Below are 13,761 nucleotides of genomic sequence, written 5' to 3' on the forward strand. Positions count from 1 at the left end.
ATCTGCTTAGCTGTGGTGAGCGAACCATCCACAAACACCTCAGTGGACAGGAAAAGTTTGTCAACGCAGTGCAAAAGAAAGGGTTTGCTTAAAAAAAATTAAAAAAACACTGGAACACAATGTGGAAGGTTCCCCCACATAGCAAGTGTTACTTGGCTCCTACTAAGATAATAGGTCTGCGTATTTAGAACAGCAGAACTTCAGAATGTGGGGGACTAAGTCCTTCTACGCCATCGAAAACTGTGAGCCCATTTCCTGGCTAGCTCACAGTGCCTCACCCAAACCCCTGAAACTACTGTGGTGGAAGGTGATTACGGCAACCTGAACATGACACTCTGACTCCCCAGGGAAGTCAGTGAAACAGATCTCACCCTTTCGTTGGATTACTCATGCATGCCCAGGCAAAACACAAGGGAGATAGGTTTTCAATACATTTATTGAAACAAATCGTAATCGCGCGTAAAGAGAATTAGCTGCGATAATGAGGCAGACGGAACAAAGCAAAGTAACGAGCATTATGAACATGGTAAAGACAATAAACAATCCAGCCATGGTAAATGAGTTCTAGAAGTTCCTAGGTAACCTTAAGACTATACAGAGAACATAGCGGGTGTAACCTTCTGACTGGCCCGATCTAAGGGACTAGTCTTAGCCCCATACTGGGAGATAGTGTCCCACAGTTCTGATGTAATGCAATGTCTGGATCTTAAAAGTAATCTCCTGAACTGGAAAAACAAGAACCAGAATACTGTGTACAGTGTTCTTAGCCCTGAACAAAATGTTCTGATTACTCGTTGAGAAAAGAATAACTAAACAAGTTTGTTGTACAGCATATTCCCAGAAGAATATCATGCAGAGAAAGTGTGTAAAAAGGCAATGCTAAAAGAGATGCAGCTAAAACATGTAAAATATTAAATGAAGGTACTAAAACAGGGGAACCAACTCGGGTCCAAGAGGTTCTCACAACACAAGTTCAGTATTTTGTTTAAATCGGAATGCATCGCAGTGTGCTGACATCACACTAATTGCAACTGAAGTAAGTTGATGCCATCATAGTCGATTAGTTTCATTTGATTGGAGCACAGGGTGTATCTCAGGCCTCAATGAACACCTATTCATGTGAGAGAGGTACAGTTAGAAAGGGGACAATACCCCTTTTCCAGGCAATACTTCTCTCTAGAAGATCCTAGAAGACTGTGATTCTACGGCAGGAATCCCACACCTGCTAGAATCTAGGGATAGAGGAGAAGTCATGCATGAGCAAGCTCCCCCCCCACAAAAAAACATGAAATAGGATTTTCATCTACTGGGGACAATTGAATAAAAAGTCCATTACACACTAGGATGGGAAACATCCTGAACAACGAGGTCTAAACCACTACTTGCCTATAAATTCTAAGCAACTAATAAACCATAAAAAAAAACAAAAAGAAAACCTTACCTTAAAATGAGTTGTTCAGGCAATTGTTATTCAGGCACAATTGTTGTTTAGACAGTAGTTGTTCAGTACTTAGTTGTAGAGATTTTTTAGTTGTTTAGCAGTAGTGGTTTAGGCTATATTTGTTTAGGAGCTAGTTGTTCTGTCACATAATCCACTAGGATAGCTTCAAATTAAAAAAATAAGGGGTAGAGTGGGCAGCCATTCCCGGTACTTGGCCATGCCTAAATACAATAACAGCACCAGCAGGTTTTCTGCCACTCCAGGGGCAGATTGGGGGTGTTGCATGATTTTACCCAAAGTTTGAGGCTTGCATTCAGGGTAAGAAAATGTACTGAGATGCAAGCAAGTCACCCCACCCCAGCCTTCACTGGGTGACTAGTTTTCTATTGTTGGTAGCCAAGCATGGGCTGAAATACCACATACCTACTCACATAACCAAAATGAGTGAATTTGCAAGGCAAAAATGCTTATGTTGCCTCATTATGTTTTGGGGCTTTTCCTTTCGCAAAACAGGCCAAGAAACAAAAGTGGGGTACTGTTATTATGGTGTGAGGTAAGAGAAAACATAATAACTTTGTTAATATCAATTGAATGCCTCTCCATTTTGACTTTCAAATGTAAGCCAGTGCGCAAGAAAGAACACATTTTAAAAATGTTCTCTCAATCACATGACAGTATGGATAACCCAAATTCAGTGTTTTACAAATAACCACTATTCCTAAATTCAGTATCTTAGGCAAATTTTAAAAATGAATAGGTTTCTTTATACACAGTTTCATTCATCAGCTTTTGCCGTATTAACTGCTACACGGTCAGAACACAATGAAAAATCATTGTAATATGCAGCTAAGTTGTTCGTTTGGGATATTGTACATTTTTGGACAACAAACAATACATTTCTGTAACTGGAAAGATCTGATGGAAGTAACAGTAGATGTATTTTGAAATCATCTATCAAGGCCAAAAACTACAAATGAAACATTTTCACTTATTTTTCTTTTTTTCCTACTTATTTTTTCTAGTTCAAACATTACTTGCTCTGGGAAAAACCATGACTAATCTACAAAAACCACCCCTTGCTTAATTCTGAAATGTGTATGCTTTTAAGAAATGTATAGGTAGGCGATTATCACATAATTACAGATTAGCTGAATTTGCCACATAATCCACATCTGACGCATAATCTGCAGATTTGAACAGAAAAAATTGTTTCTAGCTCAAACGGTTCAAAAGCTACTAAAAATGAAGTGACGTGGGTTGCCGCCAAGTTGAAGGCCCTTTGCAAAGCTGGACTGGTCACCTTCCTGTTGCGTATTGCTATATTTGGGTGTTAAACGGGCAATAATGAGGTACACCCAACGCCCACATAGTGTTAACAAGTTTAACAATCAATCATTTGTAGAGCGCGCTACTCACCCCATAGGGTCTCAAGGCGCTGAAAGAGCGGGGGAGGGGTGAGTGCTACTGCTCGAACAGCCAGGTCTTGAGGCGTTTCCTGAAGGTCAGCGGGTCCTGGATCTGTTGTAGGTGGACAGGGAGGGAGTTCCAGGTCTTGGCGGTGAGGTGGGAGAAAGATTTGCCTCCGGCTGTAGTTTGGTGGATGCGAGGGACGGTGGCAAAGGCTAGGTCGGCAGAGCGGAAATTACGGTTGGGAGTGTGGAAGGCGAGTCGCTCGTTGAGGTAGGCAGGGCCAGTGTTGTGGAGTGCTTTTGAGCATGAATGAGGAGTTTAAAGGTGATCCTCTTGTTGACGGGGAGCCAGTGTAGGTCTCTTAGGTGGGCTGAGATGTGGTTGCGGCATGGTATGTCGAGGATGAGGCGTTCTGTATGCGTTGTAGTTTTTTCTGGCACGTGGTCGTGGTTCCCGCGTAGAGAGTGTTGCCGTACTCCAGTCTGCTGCTGACTAGGGCACGGGTGACCGTCCTTCTGGTTTCAATGGGTATCCATCTGAAGATCTTGCGGAGAGTGTTGAAGCAGGAAGATGACACTGTGTTGACTTGCTGGGTCATGGTGAGCGCTGAGTCTAGGATAAAACCTAAGTTGCGTGCGTGGTTGGTGGGCATTGGTGCGGTTCCCAGGAGTCGTCCCATGCGGAGCGGTTGGAGCCAAGGATTAAGATCTCCGTCTTGTCAGAGTTCAGTTTTAGGCGGCTCCTCTCCTTCCAATTGGCGATGGCCTATACTCCATTGTGAGGTTGGTTTTGGCAGTGGTGGGCTCTGTGGTGAGTGAGAGGATTAGCTGGGTGTCGTCGGCGTAGGAGATGAAGTTGAGGTTGTGGGATTGGACGATGTTGGCGAGCAGCGCCATGTAGATGTTAAAAAGGGTTGGGCTAAGTGAGGATCCTTGGGGGAACGCCGCAAATGGTCTTGGTGGCTTCAGAAAGGAAGGGAGGCGGACTCTCTGGGTTCTGCCGGAGAGGAAGGAGGTGATCCAGTCCAGGGCTTTGTGGTGGATCCCTGCGTCGTGGAGGCGTGTGCGAAGGGTGTGGTGACAGAAAGTGTTGAAGGCAGCCGAGAGGTCTAAGAGGATGAGGGCTGCAGTTTTGCCTTTGTCGAGCATGGTCCTGATGTTGTCGGTTGCGGAGATGAGGGCGGTCTCGGTGCTGTGGTTCCTACGGAATCCGGATTGAGAGGTGCCCGGAGTGTTGTTGTCTTCCAGGAAGCAGGTCAGTTGGCCGTTGACTATCTTTTCGATTACCTTTGCCGGGAAGGGAAGGAAGGCGATGGGCCGGTAGTTCTTGAGATCTCCGGGGTCCGCTTTGGGTTTCTTTAGCAGGGCATTGACTTCAGCGTGCTTCCAGCTCTCCGGTAAGGTGGCGGTCTCGAAGGAGCTGCTGATGATCATACAGAGTTGGGGGGCGATGATGGGGCACTTGAAATGCAATGGGTCTTGTGTTTGCTCGAGTTAGAGCTATTATCGTTGTAAACTCCTAATCGGACTTTTCTTGCCACATGAACTGAAAATGAAAAGTAATACAGTTTCACATAAAGGAGCCGATTTAGAAAGTCACGCCATGAGCGTGAAGGTGACTAATCAGAACAAAAAAACCAGTCTGGTTTCTCCTTTGTGTAGTAATAAAAAAATGAAAAGGATCGCGATCATGCTGTGTAAAACTTTGAATTCGCAAAGGAGAGCTAGGATAAACAATGGAATTAAACTAGTTGTCATGAAAAGCGTTCGATTAACTGCTGGGCATTATTGCGCTGCCTACAAAAAAAAAAAAAAGAGAAAAAGTAGTCCAGAAGCCAAGTGGAAAACATGGAGCCTTGTATGTTTTCAGTAGTAGGCCAGTGCGCTCGAGGAGGGCTAAACACCGGAAAAAGCATGACAAATGCATGCCTTTAACTAATGAAATCAAGCAAATTTTAAAAGGCAAGACAACGAACCAAGGAAAGTGATGGGCGTGGTTAAAAGCCCACAGAGAGATTACAACAGGGAGCGCTCGACACTAAAAATGGCAAAATAATGAATACCACTATGAAATTTCCACATTCTGCTGCATAATTTGCCTTATCGTGCTACATCATTTTCTCAACCCTGTCCCACAGTTTGATCGTCTCCTGCTGCATAATTCCAGTGGCCCTGACCAATGGGTTTTACGTCTCCACCACAAACCTGCAAGCAGGTAGATACTAGAGAAAAAAATAATCTACTAATTAGAAAAATGTTTTTTTTTTTTTTTTTTTACAGTTCTACTTGTTTTTTAAAGCTGTGAAGATGGTGATAGCACAAAGTTTTCTGCTGATGCCATTTTTAGAAGAAAAATAAAAAGCTTTATTCTACAGTACTTTCCTCAATGCCCTCTCTCCTCTCTCCCCCCCAAAGAAATGTTGCTATATTTGGGATTTTTTCAGCTACCTGCATCAATAAGCCTCTGGTAACTTTAGAATCTCCAACAATTGGAGGGGGAAAATGGCAAAGCTTGCCCTGGATAGCTTTTGAGGGGATTTTTTTTTCCACAAAGGCCAAGCAAAAACTGTCAAACATAAAATTAAAATAAGCATTGGCAAAGTCAATAGGTTATGTCTATGCACCAGTTTGTAAAACAATATGGCTGCAAAGTGGAAAAAAAGTACTTGTAGAGTATAGTACAGTCTCTCATTGCATACAATGGTATGGACTGGCCTGTCATTGTATGGGATGGTATGGCTTGTCATTGCACAGTATGCTGTAACACAGTACGCTTGTCATTGTATAGTATGGTATTTCATTGTACAGTATGATATGGTATGCTATAGCCTGTCATAGCATAGTATGGGATGGTATGGCATGCCATTCTATAGAATTGTATGGTATAGCCTGTCATTGTGTGATATGGTACATTGTGGGCTGTCATTGTATAGTATGTTATGGCCTGTCATTGTATAGCATGGGATCGTATGGAGTGACTTCTCATTACCTAATACGGTATGGTGCGTCACTTGATAATAACTGTTTTATTTTTCATTTTCAATTTAAGTGGCAAGAAATGGCCAGTTAATAGCTATAACTCGAGCAAACGCGAAACCCATTACATTGGAAATGCTTATTTCTAATGCAATAGGTCACCAAGCACCAGTGCACCTGCAGGCTTGACCTAACAAATATAGGCTGGGACAGAAGGCGGAAGCAGTGAAAGGACACCTCCCCCTCCCCCCCCCCCCCCCGCCACCCCCCAAAAAAAAATAGGAGTCAGTGCTTAGTACATCTTCAAGGGATGGGGGAAGCACAGAAACAAAAAGTGAAGCCAGCACAGGCTGACCAACCAGGAGCCTGAAAATAAGTCTGACTACAAAGCCAATCATCTGTGAGCAATGGGTGGCCTCTAAGCCCCTTGTAAGTAACCAAAATGTCTTGCAAGCAACAGTGCATGCACTGACTCCAGCAAGACCTAACAAGCATTTGCAATGCATTAGGGTCTCGCATTTCTCTGAGTTACAGCTATTAACAGTTGTAAACTCCCAACCGGATTTATCTTACCAAATTGAAAGAAAAAAAACAGCGCGATCGCGCTGCTATTAGCAGATCACGCTGCAAACAAAAGATAAAAAGTAGTTCACAAACTTGATGGGAAACAGCGAGCCTTGCATGTTTTTAGTACTTGGTCGCTGCGCTCGAGGAGGGCTAACCACCGGAAAAGGCATGACGTGTGCGCTCCTTCCACTAATGAAAGCAAGCAGATTTTAACAGGCAAGCCCACGAACCAATGAAAGGCAACTGACATGACGTCAAGGGGGCTACGAGCCCTTTTCTAACTCCTAAAGCGTCTCACAAGCGAAAGGCATGCGCAAGCGCATGCGACACAGTCTCAACCCTAAAAAGAGTTCAGCATGAAGCGCTAATAGCCCCAATCAGCTATGAGGTTAAGAGATTCTCATCCCTTCAAATAATACAAGCACAGAGGGCTAAGAAATCTCCAATATGAAGATCAGTGCTTTGATTTTGGCGTTTTTCTAGTTTTATCTTCTAGTATCCTTTTTAACTCTGAAATTGAACATTTAAATGGAAATCTAGTAATCTATTGACAAGAGAGCGCTATGTTGACATCCTCGAGAAAATACCTTAACAGTCCATTATCAAAAGTTATTTGTAAGTGTCAAACAACACTAAATTATTTTTTTAAACATTACCTGATTCACAGACCACAGACCCCGGCTTCAGTTCCAGCATCATTGTGATTATCGATATGTCTGTAGAATACAGAATTTGAGTTCTGTGCGGAAGATTCATTGTCCACAACTCTGGTGTTGGATGAAGCACATAGACCCATCCTCCTTTGCTGCAGGTCACCTTTGAGCCAAATCGTTTTCCAATAAGGTCAGTGGAATGCCTGATAACTCCATATTTCGTCTGAGTTTGGCCACCGTGTTGAACTTTAACTGGAAACATGGAGTCGTGTCCCAAAAAGACAATAGCTGTGTCGCCATCTTTCATACAATCTCCATACTCAACAAAACTCATTTCGGCAATCTTCTGGGCAGCTTGTTTGTATCAAAGAAAGAAAACAGGATATACGTACAGGGGATAAATGCAAAAGCACAACTAAACTTTTTTTTTAAGACATCTACCAAGTCTAGCAATAAACTTCGCGAGGAGAAAACTCGAGACAGATACTTGGTTAATTAATGGCTAGTCAGCCGCAGAAAGAATAATTTTATGAAAAACATACACGCGCAGTTTAGGCAACTGTTGACATTTTAACCAGGTAAACGCGCCAGCCCTACGACATTGACTATTTAAAAAACAGACACGTTGCTGGCACCGTCACCCCTTAACCACTTAGAACCTTTTATAAAAATTTAAAAAATTAAAATTAGAGAACCGCTCTTTCCTGACCTTTTCTATTCCTCCTTTTCTAATGCGGAAGAGGCACGACCGACCCGGAAGTGAAGCCGCAACCGGCTTCTCTGTCCCGCCCCTGTCACCGCGTTTCATTTTCAGTGAGTACCTGGTGCAGATTGAAGGCAAGCCTAGCTGCACTTTCAGATTTTTTTTGCACGTGGGGGTTGTTGTGGGCGCCGGAACTTGCGGGGCGAAGTAGCAAGCGGAGTTAGGACTGCTTGCTTTCTTCTGGCTCCTGCTCCCCTCTCCCTGTATTTCTCTGTTTGTAACACCCACGCTGTATAAATGCCGCGGTGGAGTGTAAGCATTGAACTGCCCGGTGCTGTTTTAGGTGCCTCAGTGGAGATGAGGAGGGCACCAGATTAACAAGGAAGCTGAGCCAATGGTCTGGGTTGGTAGGAAGAACAACACGAGTGGATGGCGCGTGTAAATCGTGCAATAATAGCGTTTCTTTTAACTTGCTGAAGCAATTTCCATGCGTTCCATCCTGAACCCATTTTCTTGTACCACTACTTCACGAGGCACCATTCTTTATCCCATACGCTAGGGAACTCAGCTAGAGCCAAAGAAAAAAAACATAATCTATACTCTGTCCCTCCTTAATGCTTCTACTGCTTACCACACTTCCTGTTCTTTTGTCTGCTCTACAGACTTTTAAGGCTGTGCCTCCTGGGGGAAAGTTCCAGACCTCCCCCATAACAGGTGTAGGTGGTATAATGCAAGGCACAGTGTCAGGAGTTAAATCAATTGAGTTTTTATTGGGGTAGAGCAAGTGTCTTCAACCAGTAGATCATGAGCTACCAGTAGCTCTCAGACATCTTCAGAGTAGCTCACAGCCTTGGGGCCGTTTTTAAATAAGCACAGGGTCACATTTTACCTTTTAAAGTTAAGGGAAGGCTGTGTTTATTTTACATCATTATCACGCTGCAGATAGCAGGGCCAGATAATGAGCAGTGCTGGAGTCAGAGTTAGTATCCCTGGTAAGGCACAGAGGTGTAGATTTGAAGCACTAAGTTGTTTAACTCTTTAAAAACAAAGTCCTTGTCAACTCAATATTGGAGGTGAGAACAAAATTATGTTCCTTAATGCTTTTAAATCAGAGAAAATTAAAATGGAAAGCTATCTTAATCATTAAGTTAACTTTTCTTTTTAAGTGTTTGAAATTATTTTTCTAAGTGTTGCATTTATAAACAGTAGGCCTCTTGCTCTCAGTGGCCAGTAGAACGTTCTGCCATATTTGTAACTGAAAAATACAATCCTTTTTTTAAAAGGGAGAAATTTAAAAAGCAAACATTTTTCCATATTTAGATCATCTTGTACTTGAAGTTTCTCCCATCTAAGAAAATGGTTGTATGTTTGTGTGATACATGTAATGATACCACATGTGGAGAAAGGCATGACCTGTGCCACAAATATGTACAACAAAGGCTCTCAGTCACCCATATACATATATCTCATTCATATGCACACATATTCATACATCCCCCAAAACCACACCCTCACTCACACACCTGTCAAGCTGCCCCTAGTCAAAGTATTTCATTCAAACCATAGTTTCCAGCTCTGTGGACATTAGGCTTAAAGTCAATAAAGCTGGGCATGGGGGTGTCCGGTAACAATGCAAAAGGTGTTAAGACTTCAGAAGCTTGCAAGGATTTTCAGTGATCAGAAGTAGCTCGTACTACAGAAAAGGTTATCCTCTCTTTTACAAGTATCTTTTATTTTTTTATTTTTTTTAATTGGAAAGGAATAAGAAACAGCTGTAATCATACATCACTTTGCACCAAATATAAGAGTTTAAAAGAAGTAAATAAATGAACAATTACATAGCCCAACTGACCTAGAAAAGGGATACTTCCAGACAAATAAATTGGGGGGGGGAGGGAGAGTCTGGATTAGTTAAACATTAATCATTAATGAGCCAAGATCCTGTCCTGAAATGGCCCCCATATTGCCTTCCCTTTATTCCTAGCATGTCTCCCCTTGCGTTCATACAGTGCCATTTCCAAATGATATACAGACAATAGTTTGCCCAACCATTGCTGCCATGACGGTGGTCGTGGGTTCAACCATGCAGAAGATACACATATTCGATAAACCGCCATAGCCACAAAGATAAAAGCTCTATGGCATCCCCCTATTTCTTCGGCAACCCCTAAGACCATGGTCTCAGGGGTAAGGTCCAAGTCATATCCCAAGACCCCTTTCAGAACAAATTGAATACCATCTCTCAAAGCCATTAGTTCCCCACAAGTGGCAAACATATGTACAATATCTGTTCCATAGATCCCACATCTCGGGCAATTTGTTCCTGATACGCTCCCCCACTTGACAAGATGCGCTGGTGTATAATACAAATCGAACAAGGTCTTATAATGCTGTGCTTGCAGCAAAGAGGAAAGTAAAATAGTATGTCTCAATTCTAATGACCGAGAGAAGTTATTACTTCCGTCAACCAACTTATCTCTCCATCGCTCACTATATTTCTCCAAATCGTCTGGTTGTTCTACCATCAATAATGGATAGATTGACCTGATTGCTATGTTAGGTTTTACCAAGATATCATTAAGCAGTTGGTTACTTCTAAATCCCTGCAGCCCACCTGTTTTTTTCCCCAGGAAGTCTCGTATCTGTAGGTATTTGAAAAAATCCCTTCGCTCTAAACCATACTGCTCCTGGAGATCCCCAAATGCCTTAACCCCGAAATTGTCGAAAAGATCCCCTAACCTCTCTATGCCTAGGGAGACCCAATTTGCCATATAGCTATCCTTAAATATTTCAGGAAGCAGTGGGTTATTCTTAATTACGGTATAATAATTATATCTACCGAGCCCTTTCCTTTTCCGCCATAATCGCCAACATTTATAAGCCGCCTCTAGTACTTTATATCTAGCTTTCTTATAATATCCAGGTTCATGAAATGTTACCAAGCAGCCATTGGCTGCTATTCCTGCTTGCAGTTCTTAAATATTAGGACAGTCGTCTACCTCGGCCCCTTCTTTCTTAGCACCCCATAATGGGCGCATATACTGAAAAGCTGCTGCCATTTGGTATAATTTTATATTTCGTAAAGACTACCCCCCCTTTCTCGCGGTAAAGACATACATTTACTCGCTCTTCTACACTTGCCAAATGCCCAGATAAATCTCATGACCACCCGATCTATCTCCTCAAATCTAAGATTTGTAAAGCTCAGTGGTACAGCACAAAACATGTATAACAGTTTAGGGAGAAAGATCATTTTAACCATATTGCACCTCCCCATTATAGTCATATGTAGATTATTCCATCTGCACATATCCTTTCTGGCTTTCGCGAGAATTGGATCTAAGTTCAGATTAATGATCTCTCCTACTTTTGATGTGATATCAATACCCAGATATACTGCGTATTTGTGTACTGGTTAGTCAATAACTGTGTTTAATTCTATTTAGCAGATATCCGGAGAACCTTCCAAATTTCCTCGTCACCTCTTCAAACTCTTTTAGCGCCAAATCTGGATTGGGAGTTAGTATAGCTATATCGTCCGCATATGCTAGAACTTTTGTATCCCAACCATACCTACGTATTGGTGGAATCCTACTGTTCTCTTCCAACTGTCTAAGCAGGGGATCTATATATAAAGCAAATAGCAGCGGAGAACATGGACATCCCTGCCTGGTGCCTCTCCTCACCTGGATACACTCGGATTGTCCTCCCATTAGTTGTATTCTCACTCCCGGTGATCTATATAAAGCCCTTACCGCTAAAATAAATTTCTTCCCGAGACCATAATACTCCATTACATGCCACAGATATTTCCAGTTCACCCGATCAAATGCCTTCTCTGCATCTAATAATGCGACTGCCATGGGCTCCTCTGCCACTTCTGTAGCATCGAAGAGCGCAACAACTCTTCGAATATGATCAGTGGTATCTCTACCTGGAACGAACCCATGTTGTCTAGGTGTTACTAACTTTATCGCCGAAGATAATCGGACGGCCTGTATTTTTGAGTATATTTTGACATCACTATTAATTAATGTGATTGGCCGATTTGAAGCTGGATTTTGTGGGGGCTTCCCTTTTTTCAAAAAAATTACTATGTTGGCCTTGTCCCATGATGGTGGAATTTTCCCTCCATTCTGTACCTGAATAAATAGCTCCATCATCGCCGGGAGCAGTAGTGCTTTAAAGGTTTTATAAAACTCTAAGGGGATCGCATCAGGGCCTGAGGCTTTCCCACTAGCGAGTTCACTCAATGCCTTATCTATTTCCAGGGTGTCCATCTGATCTTCCATATACAAGTGATCCTCCCTCAATAGCCTATCAATCTTGTTAGAATTTAGGAATTCTAACATTTCTGTATCCGAGACTACAGATGTATCATTATATACTTCTGTATAATATCTATGGAACACCTTCCTAATTCCATCCACGTCTGACACTATCTGTCCTTGCCAATCTCTAATCTCTCTAATGACCCCGGCTGCTGTTTTCTTACTTGCCCTTATTGCTAGCAGGTGTCCGGATCTTTCTCCATACTCATACCCTTCTGAGCGTTGTGCCAGATATTTCTCCGCTATTCTTTGTGCAATATCCTTGTTAATTGCTGCTTTAGCTATAGCGACTTCCTCCTGGACCCTATTTATGTCCTCCCCTGTTTCTGTAGCTATAATCAATTGTCTTTCTGCATCCCTCAGCTTCATATGCAAATCTTTTATTCTACTTTGGGAATTTTTCTGCCTTTTAAGATTGAAGCTCAACGCTTCCCCTCGTATTCCTGCTTTTAGGGTATCCCAAACTATCTCTGCTGAGGCCGATCCCTGGTTGAACCCCAAGAATTCAACTATCCACTTTCTCATATAATCACAGTATTCTGGATCCTTGAGGAGCCCTCTTTCAAATGTCCACCTCCTAACCTTATGCTCAAGCCCATCCAATTCCAACTCGAATACTAGTGGATTATGATCTGATATAGTCGCGGGTATATTTCCATCCTTCCATTCTTTAATAGTTCGGGAGATATCAAGAAATAGTCAAGTCGTGCTAGCTTCACATGAGGGGCAGAATAATAAGTATATCCAGGGTCTGGATTACTTAGTTTTACCCAAGCATCCACCAATCCTAATTCTTTCTGGATGCCAACCATTGCCTTATATACCCGGGGCTTGCGTCCCTGGTATTTCTTGGATGTGGACGCTAATAAATCCTGCAATCCATCCCAAGAACCATTAAAATTAAGATCACCACAGAGAATATAGGGAGGGGTCCATCCTGTTAGCTCTATTGCAAGAGTATCCAATACTACTGGGTCATCCGTGACTGCCCCATATATAGAGCATAGTGTAAAACTGCCCTTCCCGTAGCAGCATTCTACGATCACCCATCTCCAGCTCCTGTCTGCCTTCTGTCTAATGAATTTTACTTTATTACTCCGATCTAATATTGCCACCCCTTTGGTTCTGACCTCTTGTTCGGAACAGGTTATCACCCTCATACCGAGCGACCCGAGGATTCTAGAGTTTTTATACTCCACATGTGTCTCTTGTAAGCAGTAAATATCTGCCTTAAAAGTTTTTAAATCTTCGTCGACTTTCCTTCTTTTACGGGGGTCATTTAATCCACATATATTTATTGAGGCAATTCGAAGTCTGGTCATTTTCTATTTTTCTTTTGTTTTTCCCCCCTTCCCCCCCCCTTTTTGTTTCACCTCTCTCCCTTTACCACTTTTCACTTTCCTATCTAGCTGCACGGAGTCTTGATTTCTCTTTTCACTTTGCTCCCCCATTCCTGTCCTTATATTTCTCTTACTTCCCTTTTTCCTTTCCTTTCCATTTTGTTTCCCCCCCTTTCTACCCCCTTCCCCCATACACTACTCTTCTCCCCAGTCCCTCTCCCATCCCCTCCCTCCTCCCCACACCACTCCCATCCACCCCCTCTCCCATCCCCCTAGGACTGGTCGAGAGCTCCCTTCCCCAACCAGCCCCCCCCCATCCTGATGAGCAATCAGACCCCCAC

General features: G+C 42.8%; 1 protein-coding gene and 1 long non-coding RNA gene across 4 annotated transcripts in view; one reads left to right on the forward strand and one right to left on the reverse strand.

Moving 5' to 3' along the window:
• TRMT61A (tRNA methyltransferase 61A) overlaps positions 1 to 7,859 on the reverse strand; it is a 95,489-nt gene extending 87,630 nt beyond the window's left edge. The window contains exons 1-2 of one of the 2 annotated variants that reach the window (XM_069207284.1): positions 7,756 to 7,859; positions 7,050 to 7,400 (exon numbers count right to left, since the gene is read on the reverse strand). In XM_069207284.1, coding sequence (XP_069063385.1) covers positions 7,050 to 7,380 — 331 coding nt within the window. In that variant the 5' untranslated portion in view covers positions 7,381 to 7,400; positions 7,756 to 7,859. The other variant, XM_069207283.1, reaches the window with a different exon arrangement.
• LOC138259502 (uncharacterized) overlaps positions 7,769 to 13,761 on the forward strand; it is a 66,907-nt gene continuing 60,914 nt past the window's right edge. The window contains exon 1 of one of the 2 annotated variants that reach the window (XR_011198747.1): positions 7,769 to 7,859. This is a non-coding gene — a long non-coding RNA (uncharacterized lncRNA). The remainder of the gene's footprint in view (positions 7,860 to 13,761) is intronic. The other variant, XR_011198748.1, reaches the window with a different exon arrangement.

Source organism: Pleurodeles waltl, chromosome 9 (assembly GCF_031143425.1).
Source record: "Pleurodeles waltl isolate 20211129_DDA chromosome 9, aPleWal1.hap1.20221129, whole genome shotgun sequence".
Lineage (NCBI taxonomy): Eukaryota > Metazoa > Chordata > Amphibia > Caudata > Salamandridae > Pleurodeles > Pleurodeles waltl.